The sequence below is a fragment of the Balaenoptera acutorostrata genome, chromosome 13 (genome assembly GCF_949987535.1).
Source record: "Balaenoptera acutorostrata chromosome 13, mBalAcu1.1, whole genome shotgun sequence".
In the NCBI taxonomy this organism is placed as follows: Eukaryota; Metazoa; Chordata; class Mammalia; order Artiodactyla; family Balaenopteridae; genus Balaenoptera; species Balaenoptera acutorostrata.
Window position 1 is genome coordinate 82,172,613 of NC_080076.1, and position 12,915 is coordinate 82,185,527.

General features: G+C 45.9%; 1 protein-coding gene across 1 annotated transcript; it reads left to right on the forward strand.

Moving 5' to 3' along the window:
* The first annotated feature begins 7,334 nt into the window (after positions 1-7,334).
* On the forward strand, positions 7,335-12,628 carry PEBP1 (phosphatidylethanolamine binding protein 1). Its single transcript, XM_007189473.2, has 4 exons — positions 7,335-7,600; positions 8,772-8,881; positions 9,597-9,697; positions 11,653-12,628. The coding sequence occupies exons 1-4, from the start codon at positions 7,466-7,468 to the stop codon at positions 11,868-11,870; spliced, it is 564 nt and encodes a 187-aa protein (XP_007189535.1). The 5' UTR covers positions 7,335-7,465; the 3' UTR covers positions 11,871-12,628.
* The last annotated feature ends 287 nt before the right edge of the window (positions 12,629-12,915 follow it).

The window sequence follows — 12,915 nt, forward strand, 5'->3', positions numbered from 1 at the left end:
AATGGATGCTGGCAAACCAACACCAGTGTTTATACCAGTTAATCTGTCCATTTCTGTTTCCCAGTCTCTGAAAGCATGTGCTATTTGCAGAGTAATACTGCAAGCAACCTCTGAGCCTACGAATATTTGCAGGTGACTTCTATAATTTGCTTATTTTTTAAGTGAAGTGAGATTCATGTAACATAAAATAAACCATTTTAAAGTGAATGATGCAGGGTCTTTCCTGGTGGTGCAGTGGTTAAGAATCCTCCTGCCAGTGCAGGGGACACGGATTCGAGCCCTGGTCCGGGAAGATCCCACATGCCACGGAGCAGCTAAGCCCGTGTGCCACAACTACTGAGCCTGCACTCTAGAGCCCACGAGCCACAACTACTGAGTCCACGTGCCACAACTACTGAAGCCTGTGCGTCTAGAGCCCGTGCTCCGCAACAAGAGAAACCACCGCAATGAGAAGCCTGCGCACCGCTACGAAGAGCCGCCCCCGCTCGCCGCAACTAGAGAAAGCCCGCGCTCAGCAACGAAGACCCAATGCAGCCAAAAATAAATAAATAAAGTGAATGATGCAGTGGCGTTTAATACATCACAATGTTGCACTACCACCGCCTCTATCTAGTTCCGGAACATTTTCATCACCTCAAAATAAGACCCCATGCCCAGGGACTTCCCTGGTGGCACAGTGGTTAAGAATCCACCTGCCAGTGCAGGGGACATGGGTTCGAGCCCTGGTCCAGGAAGATCCCACATGCCATGGAGCAACTAAGCCCATGTGCCACAACTACTGAGCCTGCGCTCTAGAGCCCGTGAACCACAACTACTGAGCGCGCGTGACTAGAGCCCATGCTCTGCAACAAGAGAAGCCGCTGCAATGAGAAGCCCGCACACCACAATGAAGAGTAGCCCCCGCTCACTGCAATTAGAGAAAGCCCGCGCACAGCAACGAAGACCCAATGTAGCCAAAAAAAACACAAAACAAACCAAAAAAACCATGCCCAGTAAGCAGAAGCTCCCCCTTCCCTACTCCTCCCAGTCATGGTGACCACCAGTCTGCCTTCTGTGTCTATGGATTTACCTATTCTGGATATTTCATATAAGTGGAGTCACAAACTATTTGACGTTTTGTGTCTGGCTTCTTTCACTTATCCCAATGTTTTCAAGGTTCATCTACATTGTAGCATGTATCAGCACTTCATTCTTTTTTTGGGCTGAGTAATATTCTATTGTGTGTTTATACTAGGCTGTTGTGCAACCAATCTCCAGAACTTTTTCATCTTGCAAAACTGAAACTCTATACTCATTAAACAACAACTCCCCATTCCCTCCTTCCCACCCAGTTCCTGGCAACACTATTCTATTTCCTGTGTCTGTGAATTTGACTACTTTAGATATCTCATATAAGTGGAATCATACAGTATTTGTCCTTTTGTTTCTGGCTTATTTCACTTAGTGTAATGTCCTCAATATACGTTCATGTTGTAGCTTGTGTCAGCATTTCCTTTATAAAGCTGAATAATATTCCATTGTATGTATACACCACATTTTGTCTATTCATTCATCTGTCAAGGGACACTGGGTTGCTTCCACCTCTTGGCTATTGTGAATAATGCTGCTGTAGACATGACTTGCAAATATCTCTTTGAGACTCTGCTTTCAAGTCCTTTGGATCTACACTCCAAAAGTGGGATTGCTAAATCATATGGTGATTCTATTTTTAATTTTTTGAAGAACTAGAATTTGCTTGTTTTTAAAATTAATTTTCTGCCTAACTCTTTCCTAAAAATATTTTATGCAGAAGATACCAGTGGGAATGTAAAGGGTGTTTTTAAATGCTTTGAAATTCTCGTAGAGTAAAAGCAAAAATCTCAATATAAAAAAAAAAATCTAACAAGCGGAATCCTGGAAACCAGTTGGAGATCAATTTCCAGAACAATGTCTCAGTTCATCTGCTTGGCCAAGAGCCAGAGCCTGAGCCCCTGGAGTCACACTTCCAGGTCACTGGCATGGTCTCGACAATAGTTTCTGAACTTAAGCTATGGCCACACGTGGGAGATTTATCTTTGTCCAGCCCTCCCTTATGAAACACTTCCTCTAGCAGAAGCACAAGAGTAAAACTGGAATGAAGCCATTCCACTGAATAACCACATCAATGAATTTCCTGCCCTCACTCAACAAACAAAACAGCCTGTGGTTTTACAGGCTCATTCATTTGAGTCTATCCACAGCAGCCCTACAAAAGCTCCTCACCGAGACAAACACACACAGACAATTTACAATCCAGAAAGGCAAGTGTACACAGTAGATGTGTGCCAATAAATGTAACATTGCTTTTCTTTCTTTTTAAAAATTGCTTTTCCCACCTCCTTTAAGACATCGACAGCACTCTGAGTAAGCAGTGAACAGTGAGCATCTACTATATGCCAGGAGCCCCTAAAGGCCCCCAGGCTGAGTCTTTACCTGGATTTTTGGGGCACTTCTTGGTTTCTGGATAAAAACAAGGCTTTCTGGAGGCATTTGCAGGTGTGCCTGGCTCCTCCCCTCTGGCTGGCAGAAGCTCTCTCCTGGGTGCCCAGCCCTGCCCGACTCTGCAGAGACATCTCCCCACAGACCAGACAGATTCTCCTTTCAGCTGGATGTCAGCCTTTGGTAAGTCCTTGAGCCTTTCTGAACTTCGGTTTCCTCAACTGTCCAGTGAAGGGGTAAATGGGAATCAGTCTCAACATCTAACAACAAATGCACGATCAAATAATTCACGACGTCATTGTAACTGGCAGTTGTTTTAAAAAAACCATTTTTTGCAATGTATAACATCAGAAAATGATCAACATAGACTATTAAATGAGATCTGTGTTCTTATGTGGATCAGATAGTCTACATATATTGTTGAAATCATGAATATAAAACTGTGGAGATAGAAAGGAACATTGAAAAACAAATGAGAGTGTAAACACCACCGCCTCACCCCCATTGGCCGAAAAAAAATGAAAACCATTTGAGAGTAAACCTGTTGATCACTAGGTCTCCTTTTACCTTAAAAATTGGTCAGTCACAGAGACTCTGCCCGATTTGGAATATGGTATCCCAAACTTAAAATGTAAATGATGTTTGGCCCACTTCTATGATTTTATCCTCGGGAGAAAACAAACAACAACCAAACAAGTGCATGAAAGTCATGTAAAAGAATACATATTGCAGAGATGTTTCTAGAGCATAATAGTGAGATCATCTGAAATGTTCCCAAATGGAGGATTTCGTTTGCAAACAAGCAACAATCCGTACAGTAGAATCCTGTACAACCATTAAGAATGTTGCTGTAGTAATTTATTTATAGACATAAGTGAAGAAAAGCAAATTATACAACAGCATGTATGTATAATTTGACCCCGTTCATACTGAATCCAAACTATCATATACGCATATTCACATTTATATACATAGAAGGTAGTCTGGAAGGAAATACTGCAGGATGTTCATTGCTTTTAGGTGGTTGGATTGCTAATTAATTAATTAATTTTATGTTTGCATGTTTGTATTTATGAATAAAGTTTTATATAATGCACATGTAAAAATAGTAATAGCTTCCCATTAGGAGGTGCCAGGCTGTGTACGAAGCACATCACCTGTGTTTCATTTAATCCTCACCACAATCATTTCAGGGGTGTTGATAAACCCAGTTTAGAGAGGGGGAAACTGAGGCTTAGCAAACATAAGTCATATTCTGTATAACTTTCTTATTGTTGTTGTAAAAAATTACCAGAAATGTAGTGGCTTACGACAACACGAATTTATTACCTTACGGTTCTGGAGGTCAGAAGTCTGAAGTGGGTCTCACTGGGCTAAAATCAAGGTGTCAGCAGGGCTACATTCATTCTGGAGCCTCTAGGGGAGAATCTGGTTCCTTGCCTTTTCCAGCTTCTAGAGGTTGCCTGCACTCCTTGGCTCCTGGCCCCTTCCTCCACCTGCAGACCCAGCAATGGTTGGTTAAGTCTTTCTCACATGGCATCCTTTTGGTTCTGACAATCCTGCCTTCTTCCCCATTTAAGGACCTTTGTGATTACATTGGGCCCATCCAGATAATTGAGGGTAATCTCCCAATATTCAGGTCAGCTGATTAACAACCTTAATTCCATCTGGTATCATAATTCCCGTTAGTCACGTAACGGAATGTATTCATAGACTCTGGGAATTAGGATGTGGACATCTTTGAGAGGCCATTCTTCTGCCTGCCCTCCTTGCCCAAGGTTTCATAAGGTACCAGGTGATGGATTAGGAAGTGAATGCATTCTGACTTCCAGTCCTGTGCCCTTAGATTATGCTATGTGTCTGATTACTTGTATATTGAAGACATTTAAAAACTTTTTATAGGTTAAAAAAAAATAAAAGGACATTTCCTTCCTTGTCCCTTTATGCTTATTCAGCCTTTTTGCTATGTCATCCATCTGCCCCTACCTCAATTTCCCATCCTAGCAAAACCAGTCTGTCCACTGGTCCAAGTCCAGCACCCACACACTCCAAGCTTGCTTCCACTTCAGGTGGTCCTCATACTGCCTCTTAAACTTGGGAGCATCACTCTTGGTCATCTGAGAAGCTGATGACAAGATGGGATTCAATGTGCAAGGTATTTATTAGGAGAGATGGCTGTGAGAGAAAATGGGGAGAGAATCTGAGCCTGATTATGGAAGCCAGGGAAGGAAGCAACCTAGCCTGAGGTGTAGTTGCAAAGAAACAGGCAAGCCAGTCCTGACCAGGTAGGAGCCCTGAGCCTCCCAGCTCTGTGTTAATAACCCTGCCAAGCTTGGTCATGGGCTGGGGGCAGCCTGCCAAAGCGTGGTCTTGGCCTCAAAGCAGATAACAGCACCTGGGACCCTGACCAACTTCTCTCCCTGCAGTTATAGATGTGTGGGCTGCATTTTCATGGCTGCCATGAGGGGTTTTCATGGTGATTTCCTGCATAAACCTTCACCAGGGGAAAGCTTTCTGGAGTCAAAGACCATGATTGCCCCACCTATTCCCAGCACTCCCAGCTACAGCATGCTTAAGGACTTTGTGTCCAGCCTAGGGGGGAAGGTGGGCTTTCACCTGCTTTGTCACTTCTACCTCTCCAGGCCTCAGTTTATTTAACTATGAAATGGGTTAATAGCAGTGCCTCCCACATTGGGTTGGTGTGAGGATGAAATGAAACGCTGAGCATCAGGGCCTTCAGTCAGGGCCTGGCATGTGGGAGTGATAATGGTCAGGAAATGGAAGTTGTCTTCACTGGAGCATTCTGACCTGCACACAGTAGGTGCTTAGTAAATGTTAATTGTTGTCATTGGGGCATACATACAGTGGGTGCTTGGTAAATGCTACAGTTGTCCTTGGAATGCGCGGACCTATAGGGAGCATGCATTTGGTAATGGAAGCAGTCCTTACAGGAGCAGGCTGACCTGAACACAGTAGGCGCCCAGTAAATATGGTTTGGCTGGTTCCAACCATTGTTTTAATGGAAGTGGTTCCACTTCTCTCTCCTCAGTGGAGAGAGCAGCCCAGGCTAATAGAGACAGAGGAAGGCATGGCAAGATCCAGGAGGTCTCTCCCCGTCACTCCATGAGCCTCCAGAACCTTATCCATAAGCCTCCAGAAACTTATCCATAAGCACAGTTAAGCACTTTGCAGCTAGCAGGCACTCCATAAAGTCATTCCCACCTCTTAAATAGCCAGTGAGCATCTGTGCTTAGTCCCAGAGCTAGCTCAAAGCAAATTTCGTTTTTTATGTTTTTAATTTTATTTATTTATTTATTTATTTTTGGCTATGTTAGGTCTTCGTTGCTGCGCACAGGCTTTCTCCAGTTGCGGTGAGTGGGGGCTACTCTTCGTTGCAGTGCGCAGGCTTCTTGTTGCGGAGCAGGGGCTCTAGGTGCCCGGGCTTCAGTAGTTGTGGCACGTGGGCTTAGTTGCTCTGCGCCATGTGGTATCTTCCCAGACCAGGGATCGAACCCGTGTTCTCTGCACTGGCAGGTGGATTCTTAACCACTGCGCCACCAGGGAAGTCCCCTGTAGTCATAGTTTTAAAATTGGAAAGATATACCCCAAATTGTTGCCAATGTTTATGTCCAAGTAGTGGAATAGAAGCTATTCGTATTTATTTCTTTGGATTTTTAAATATGAATTGTATTATTTCCTAATAGGAAATAAAAACAACAGACAACTTTTTATTCCCTGGGGGGGAGTTATCAATGTCAAAAGCTCTCCTAAGGTCAAATTAGATAAGGAGTATTAAATAGTGCCCATCATATTTAGAAAAAGAAAGCATTTGGTGGCTACAATGAGAGCAGTTTTGAGGCAGAGCCACTTGTCAACAAAGTAGGAATAGTAACTATGGTTTGTCGACAAAAAAAAAAAAATAGCACAAGAGCTGGAAGTTGAGTTTTATTCTGTGTCTTACTGAGGACTACAGCCTGGGAGACAGCCTTTCAAATAGCTCTGAGGAACTGCTTCGAAGAGGAAGAGGGAAAGGCCAGTATATATATGATTTTGGCTAAGGGGTACATGCAATCAAGCATACATGTTGGTAGAAGATTGATGATAGTCATTAGGAGCAGATATCTCAGTTCATGATGTTAGTGCTTTTTAAGTATGGAAAGATGCAAGAATCTGGATTCATTTAAAAATTCTCCTAGAATATATCTAAGATCTAAGGATTTTGCCTTTTTTTTTCTCAAGGCACACAGTGCCTCATCCTGTTCTTGTCCTGAATGCCTTTCAGGGTGTGTTGTAGGTCAGGGACTGCAGTGGCTGACTTCATTCTTTTTAAACTGGATGGTGAGCAACATTCCTTGTTTCGCAAGTTAAAAAAAAAAAATTTCCCAAGAATCTTGTCTAGAGCAAGTGGGGATAGGGAGATCAAATATATGTGCAAATATATTTATCCGTGGAGAACAACGCTCAAAAGTTCCCCCAGGCCCTCTCCTGGCCATTACGGAAACCAGTGAGCATGCGCGAAAATACCAGGAGGCGGGGCAATGAGGTTGTTTTAAGAAGTGCAAGAGAAAAGCAAGACCTTACCATTTCTGCATTTAGAAAGTAGAGCAAAGAATCATGCAAAAAGGTTAAAAAAAAAATTAAAGGTAGCTCAACTGCAGTTCTTGAAACAACAATCTTGCAAGCCCAGCCACAGTTCTTGGGAACTCTGCCAGAGGCGAGCAGCACATTCCCCCTCCGCAAAAAAGAAAGGCCAAACCTGCTGCATTGACCCGGGAGCGCTAGAGGGCCCGCGCTACTGGGTTCGGCCAATCAGAGAGCAGAGTGGGGCCCGTCCTCGCCGGTGACTGGAGAAGCGGGGCAGGGCGGGGCGGTGCTCTGGCGCATGCGCTCCCCGGCCGAGGTGCGTGAGTTGCCTCGGTACAGCTTGCAGACCGCTGGGAGTGTGGGCTGTTACTCTGCGTGAGTCCTCCCGCAGCTTTCCCTGCTGTCCGACCCTCTCGGCTTCGCGATGCCGGTGGACCTCAGCAAGTGGTCCGGGCCTTTGAGCCTGCAGGAAGTGGACGAGAGGCCGCAGCACCCGCTGCAGGTCAAATACGGCGGGGCGGAGGTTGACGAGCTGGGCAAAGTGCTCACACCCACCCAGGTACCCAAGGGCGGCGGGGATGCAGCTACTGGAGGCTCAGAGTCTCTCAGGCCGGAGGGGCGGGGACCCAGTGGAGGTGGGGAGGGACGTTCCGGCCTCCGTGCGCCGGATCAACCGAGGGAAAGGGGTCGCGGTGCCCAAGCCGCAGGCCTGCTGACCGCCCCCTTCCCCCACCCAGCCCCGGGAACCCGGCACGTGGCAGGCGGGGCTCGGCCTTCGGAAGAAATTGATCCGTTTTCCCGGGACTTCGAGGCGCAGGCAGTGGCGTAGGCCTCGAAACGACCCAGATCGCTGCGCAGGGGCGGGGAGGGCGACATCCCCTGGAGGGAGTGGGGAGTGGCCGCCCACACGTCCCCAGAGCCTCCCCTCGGTGCTCAGGATTTTAGGCCTCAATTTGGGAAGTAAAAACCCCACCCGAGGGCATGTGACGCATTATGTAAGCAGTCAGCAGCGGTGAGCAGCAGTGCGCAGAGATTCTTCCCAGTAGCGTGAAGCCGCCCCAAAGGTAAATGCATTCTGCAGCTGGAAGGCTTGAGGGTAAACGGCCTTGTTTTACCGTTTGGCTTCTGAGCGCCCACGGCTGAGGCCTAACCAGGTCCTGGCTGCTGCAAGTGGGGAAACTAGGTGCCCGACGCCGTGGCGAGTTTTTGGTTCCGAACCTCCAGAGCAACAGTGCGAATAAACAGTGCTCAGATGGTTTATTGGTTTAGACGTTTACAGAGTTTATTGTTTTGGGTGTTTAAAGTGACCATCTCGCAGCCTCTCTTTCCAGACTCACTGTCCACGTCTGCCCACCTTGGTTTTCTCATTTTCTCTGCTCTTAAATATCTGGTTAATTCAGATTTCACTTTAGCAGGCCCCAGGTAAAGTGGTCACCAATCTAGAGATCCTGTCATTCCAGATAATGTAAGGTTGCAGTCAGCACCAGCGTTGAAATCCTGACCCAACGTCTTTCTGTTAATAACATGCTAGGATATTAGCCCCATATTGTTGTTGGGACTAAAATAAATAACGTATATTAAACGTCAGATCCTGGCTTGTAATAGAGTCGATACACTTGAGCCTTAATTAATAATGTACTGTGCTTGACCTTTAAGGAATCTGAGGTCAAAGAAGGTATTGGTTTCTTCAGCATTTCTGACTTAAACTCCAAATCTGTTCCTTCCTACAGGTTAAGAACCGGCCCACCAGCATTGCATGGGATGGCCTTGATCCAGGTAAACTGTATACCTTGGTCTTGACAGACCCGGATGCTCCCAGCAGGAAGGACCCCAAATACAGGCAAGTTGGGGAAAGATGGGAAACACCGAGTCATCCACATGTGACCCAGTGCTTCTTGCACTGTGTAAGTCTCGTACTGGCCATGCTGTGCTGGCAGAAATAGACCCGATTTGGGGTGTTCACGTCCATGCTTAAGCCTGAGTATGCATTTCCCTCCCTTACACTCCCTAGAAAAAAGTCTAGAATCTATAGCCAAGAGCTAGATCTGCCCCAGGCCTGTTTTTGTACAGCCCCATGAGCTGAGAATGACTTTAACATTTTTAAATGAATGGGGGAAAAAAATTGAGGAACAATAATACTTTGTGACATGTGGAGATGACATGAAATTCAGATTTTGGTGTCCCTAAATAAAGTTTTGTTGGAACCCAGCCACGATAATTTATGTTCTGTCTGTGGCTGCTTTCAGGCTACAGCTGCAGAGTTGAGTAGTTGTGATAGAGACAGTGTGTTGTACAAAGCCTAAAACACTTACTGTCTGGCCCTTCACAGAAGAAGTGTGCTGACCCCTGCCCTAGAGAGTCGGAAGGAGGGAGGGAGTGGCTGGGTCCTCTCTGCTGGCGTGTGAGGTTTGCTCTGGCCGAGAAGGCGGGGCCATCTGTCTTGTCTGTCACTGCATCCTGGTGTGGAGCATGTGTGTGCTGCACATTTGCTGGCTGCGCCCACGAGTGCGTAATAACGTCCTGCAGTGCTGATGGTCTTCTGTTCCTCCACATAGGGAATGGCACCATTTCCTGGTGGTCAACATGAAGGGCAATGACGTCAGCAGTGGCACGGTCCTCTCCGATTATGTGGGCTCTGGGCCTCCCAAGGGCACAGGTCAGTAAAGGCTGCTTTTGGAGGGAGATGGGAGGGGAGCCTGGGTGCATATCAGGATTGTCCTAAAGTGCTACAAAATTTTAGTCTGGTTCTTCGAGTTTTATTTTTATTTATGAGAGCCCTTACCCTAGTGGAGATTTTAGGCAACTTGGTTCCTCTCTAAGGCAACTGCCTGTCAGGGACACTCAGACCTGCTGTAGTGTCAGGTGGCTAGAACCTTGGGTACCAGTTTAGATGGATGTGTTCTTTTAGCACTGCCTCTGAGCTGTCAGGCCTTTAGCAAGCAGGGAAGTTGGTGAAGAGTTACCAAGGAAGCAATGTTGCAGAATGCTGAGAACAACTTCCCAGGGGAGCTACATGTGGATTAAACAGTTAAATCATCTAAATTCCATATTCAGCCTTTGCCCTGTGGGTTGTTTGAGTTTCTAGTTCCCATGAACGGTCTCAGAAATGGTCATAGTTTCCAAATTAATTATAAAAAATTGGCTTTTTTGTCATTTTGTCTTTCTCTCGAAAATCTAGTGTATCTAGAAAAGATTTGGATACTAAGAACTGTACTGAAGATACACACACATTATGTATTGCATTAGGTTATGTATTATATATGTAAAGAGAGAGAGAGAGAAAGAGAGAGAATACTGTATTGAACCTCTCCAAGTTGGGTAAGTGCTGCCTAGGCTAACAGTGGGAGATGCACTGTTATTGCCTGTCATGCATTACAGGTGTTTCCATTTCTTGAAGCAAGGGAAGTGGAGCACGGCAGAACACTTGCTCTTGTACATGTTGTCCAGCCATGAGTTACTCTGAAGAGGTATAAGAAGGTCCCCGACAAGGGACCTTGTGTTTTATCTTTAGGCCCAGAAGCTTCAGATGGCGCTAGGCCCTCTCACGCATTCTTAAGAGGATGGGAGAGGGACAGCTTTCCCAGGCATCTCTTAAGTTCTCTGGGGCAGTTATAAAACTGCATTAGGCAGTTTAATTATGGAAAATACACCCATGAGAATAAAGCAGTTCTCTCAAGCAGGAGCTGTGTTCTCATTAACAAAAAGAGCTTCAGTAACTCACTTTTTTCTTTTTCGTATTTGTTTAGTCAGGTATAACTTAAGTATAATAAAACACACAGATCAGAAGGGTTTAGTCAGTGAACATTGACCAATGCACACATCCGTGTAAGCACCATGGAAAACAAGATGTAGGATATTTTTGTCACCCCAGAAGGTTCTTGAGGCATCTTTTAAGTTAAATTTCCCCAGAGCTAATTATTTTCTGACTCCTCTCCACAGATTACTCTTGCTGTTGTTGTATTCTTATAAATGGTGTCATGCAATATGCATTTGTTTTCGGTGACTGGTCTCTTGGACTCAAGATGGTAGCTTGTTCCTTTTCATTGCCAAGTGGTGAATTGTGTGAATATACCACAGTTTGTGTAGCCATTCCCTGGACATTTGGGTTGTGTTTCCAGTGTTTGGATATTATGAATAAAGCTGCTGTTTACACTCTTGTCCTTTTATGGGCATGTTTCCATTTCCCTTGGGTAAATACTTAGGAGTAGAATTGTTGGGTCATAGAAATCCAAAATGGTTGAAAATTTCTACACTCTAATCAGCAGTATAGGAAAGTTTCAGTAGCTCCATATAAGTTCCATGCCACATGCAGATCCATACCAAGATTCATCCATGTGGTAGCATGGGGCAGGATTTCCTTCTTTTTTCAAGGCTGAATAATATTCCATCATACATATATACTGTATTTTGTTTATCCATTTGTTCATCAATGGACATCTGAGGTGCTTTCTCCTCTGGGCTATTGTGAATAAAGCTGCAGTGAACTTAGGTCCCTATCATAAATGGGGTGGTCTGGGTCCCTCCGAGTTGGTGCATTCTCCGAAAATGGGTGACGTCTCCCTCTCACGTGCCTAGCTGTGTGTACATCTTCCCTCCCGCCTCTGCCTCCAGGCCTTCACCGCTACATCTGGCTGGTTTACGAGCAGGACAGGCCACTGAAGTGTGATGAGCCCATTCTCAGCAACCGATCTGGAGACCACCGTGGCAAATTCAAGGTGGCGAATTTCCGCAAAAAGTACGAGCTCGGGGCTCCGGTGGCCGGCACGTGTTACCAGGCCGAATGGGATGACTATGTGCCCAAACTGTATGAGCAGCTGTCTGGGAAGTAGAGGAAAGCCAGGAGATGGACACGGTCCCAGAGTTCCCAAGCAGTGTTTCAGTTTAGTGATGCATGTAGATTTCTCCCCTTCCCCCTGCCTGATCCCTGAGCGGTCAGATTTAGGTTTAGGGTGACTTTTCCTTCTGCCTGTCCTCTGTAATTCTAGGGGGTTTACGTTTTGATCAAATTTGAACTCCGTTTTGTTGGGGGATATTTTGGTACTAGGATGGGGTCATCAAAATGTTAATATAAGAATAACAACCCAGACGTTAAAGAAGAAAAAAATTCTGGTAAAAAGACCAGGTCTGCAGTATTAGAACAGAGCATCAAAGAATCTTTAAGGGAGGTTGAAAAAAAGAAAAGGTTGATTGCCTCTGCCTTTGTGAGCCCGAGCCCAGGATTGTCTGTGATGGCATCTTCTGGCATGTGTTTTCATGGCCCTGTCTCTCCCTAAGACAACCAGGGGCCAGCACGTCCGCTAGCCCCCCATGTGATACATCTCAGGCTGGTTATTGGGTGTCAGTGTCCTGCTCTGGCTCCTTTAAAGAGCAGTACTGAAAAAAGCAATAGGGAGAGAGTTGCTGTTAAAGCTTGGCCATCTAGATGAGCTGCAGGGCTGAGTGAGAGGTCATCAGAAATCCGAAAGTCTGTGCCTGTTAAATTGATCACTCTTCGGTGTAAGAAAAGCCGGTCTGTAGTTGCTGAATGTTGTGTTAATTCTGCTGTTTGCTTATAGTTGAATAAAAATAAAAACATTGTGTAGTTGAATCCGGCCTCCAGATATTTTGCCCTTTTGGGTGTGGGGTTTCATAAATGTGGGAAGTCAAGAGACAACCTCTAGGGCTTCCCTGGTGGCGCAGTGGTTGAAAGTCTGCCTGCCAATGCAGGGGACACGGGTTCGATCCCTGGTCTGGGAAGATCCCGCATGCCGCGGAGCAGCTAGGCCCATGAACCACAACTGCTGAGCCTGCGTGTCTGGAGCCTGTGCTCCGCAACAGGAGAGGCCCGCGCACCGCAATGAAGAGTGGCCCCCGCTTGCCGCAACTAGAGAAAGC

Coding starts and splice junctions, on each gene's coding strand:
- PEBP1 (XM_007189473.2), top strand. CDS start 7,466: ATGCCGGTGGACCTCAGCAAGTGGTCCGGGCCTTTGAGCCTGCAGGAA. Junction 8,882..9,596: donor AGGAAGGACCCCAAATACAG/GCAAGTTGGGGA, acceptor TCCTCCACATAG/GGAATGGCACCATTTCCTGG. Junction 9,698..11,652: donor TGGGCCTCCCAAGGGCACAG/GTCAGTAAAGGC, acceptor CTCTGCCTCCAG/GCCTTCACCGCTACATCTGG.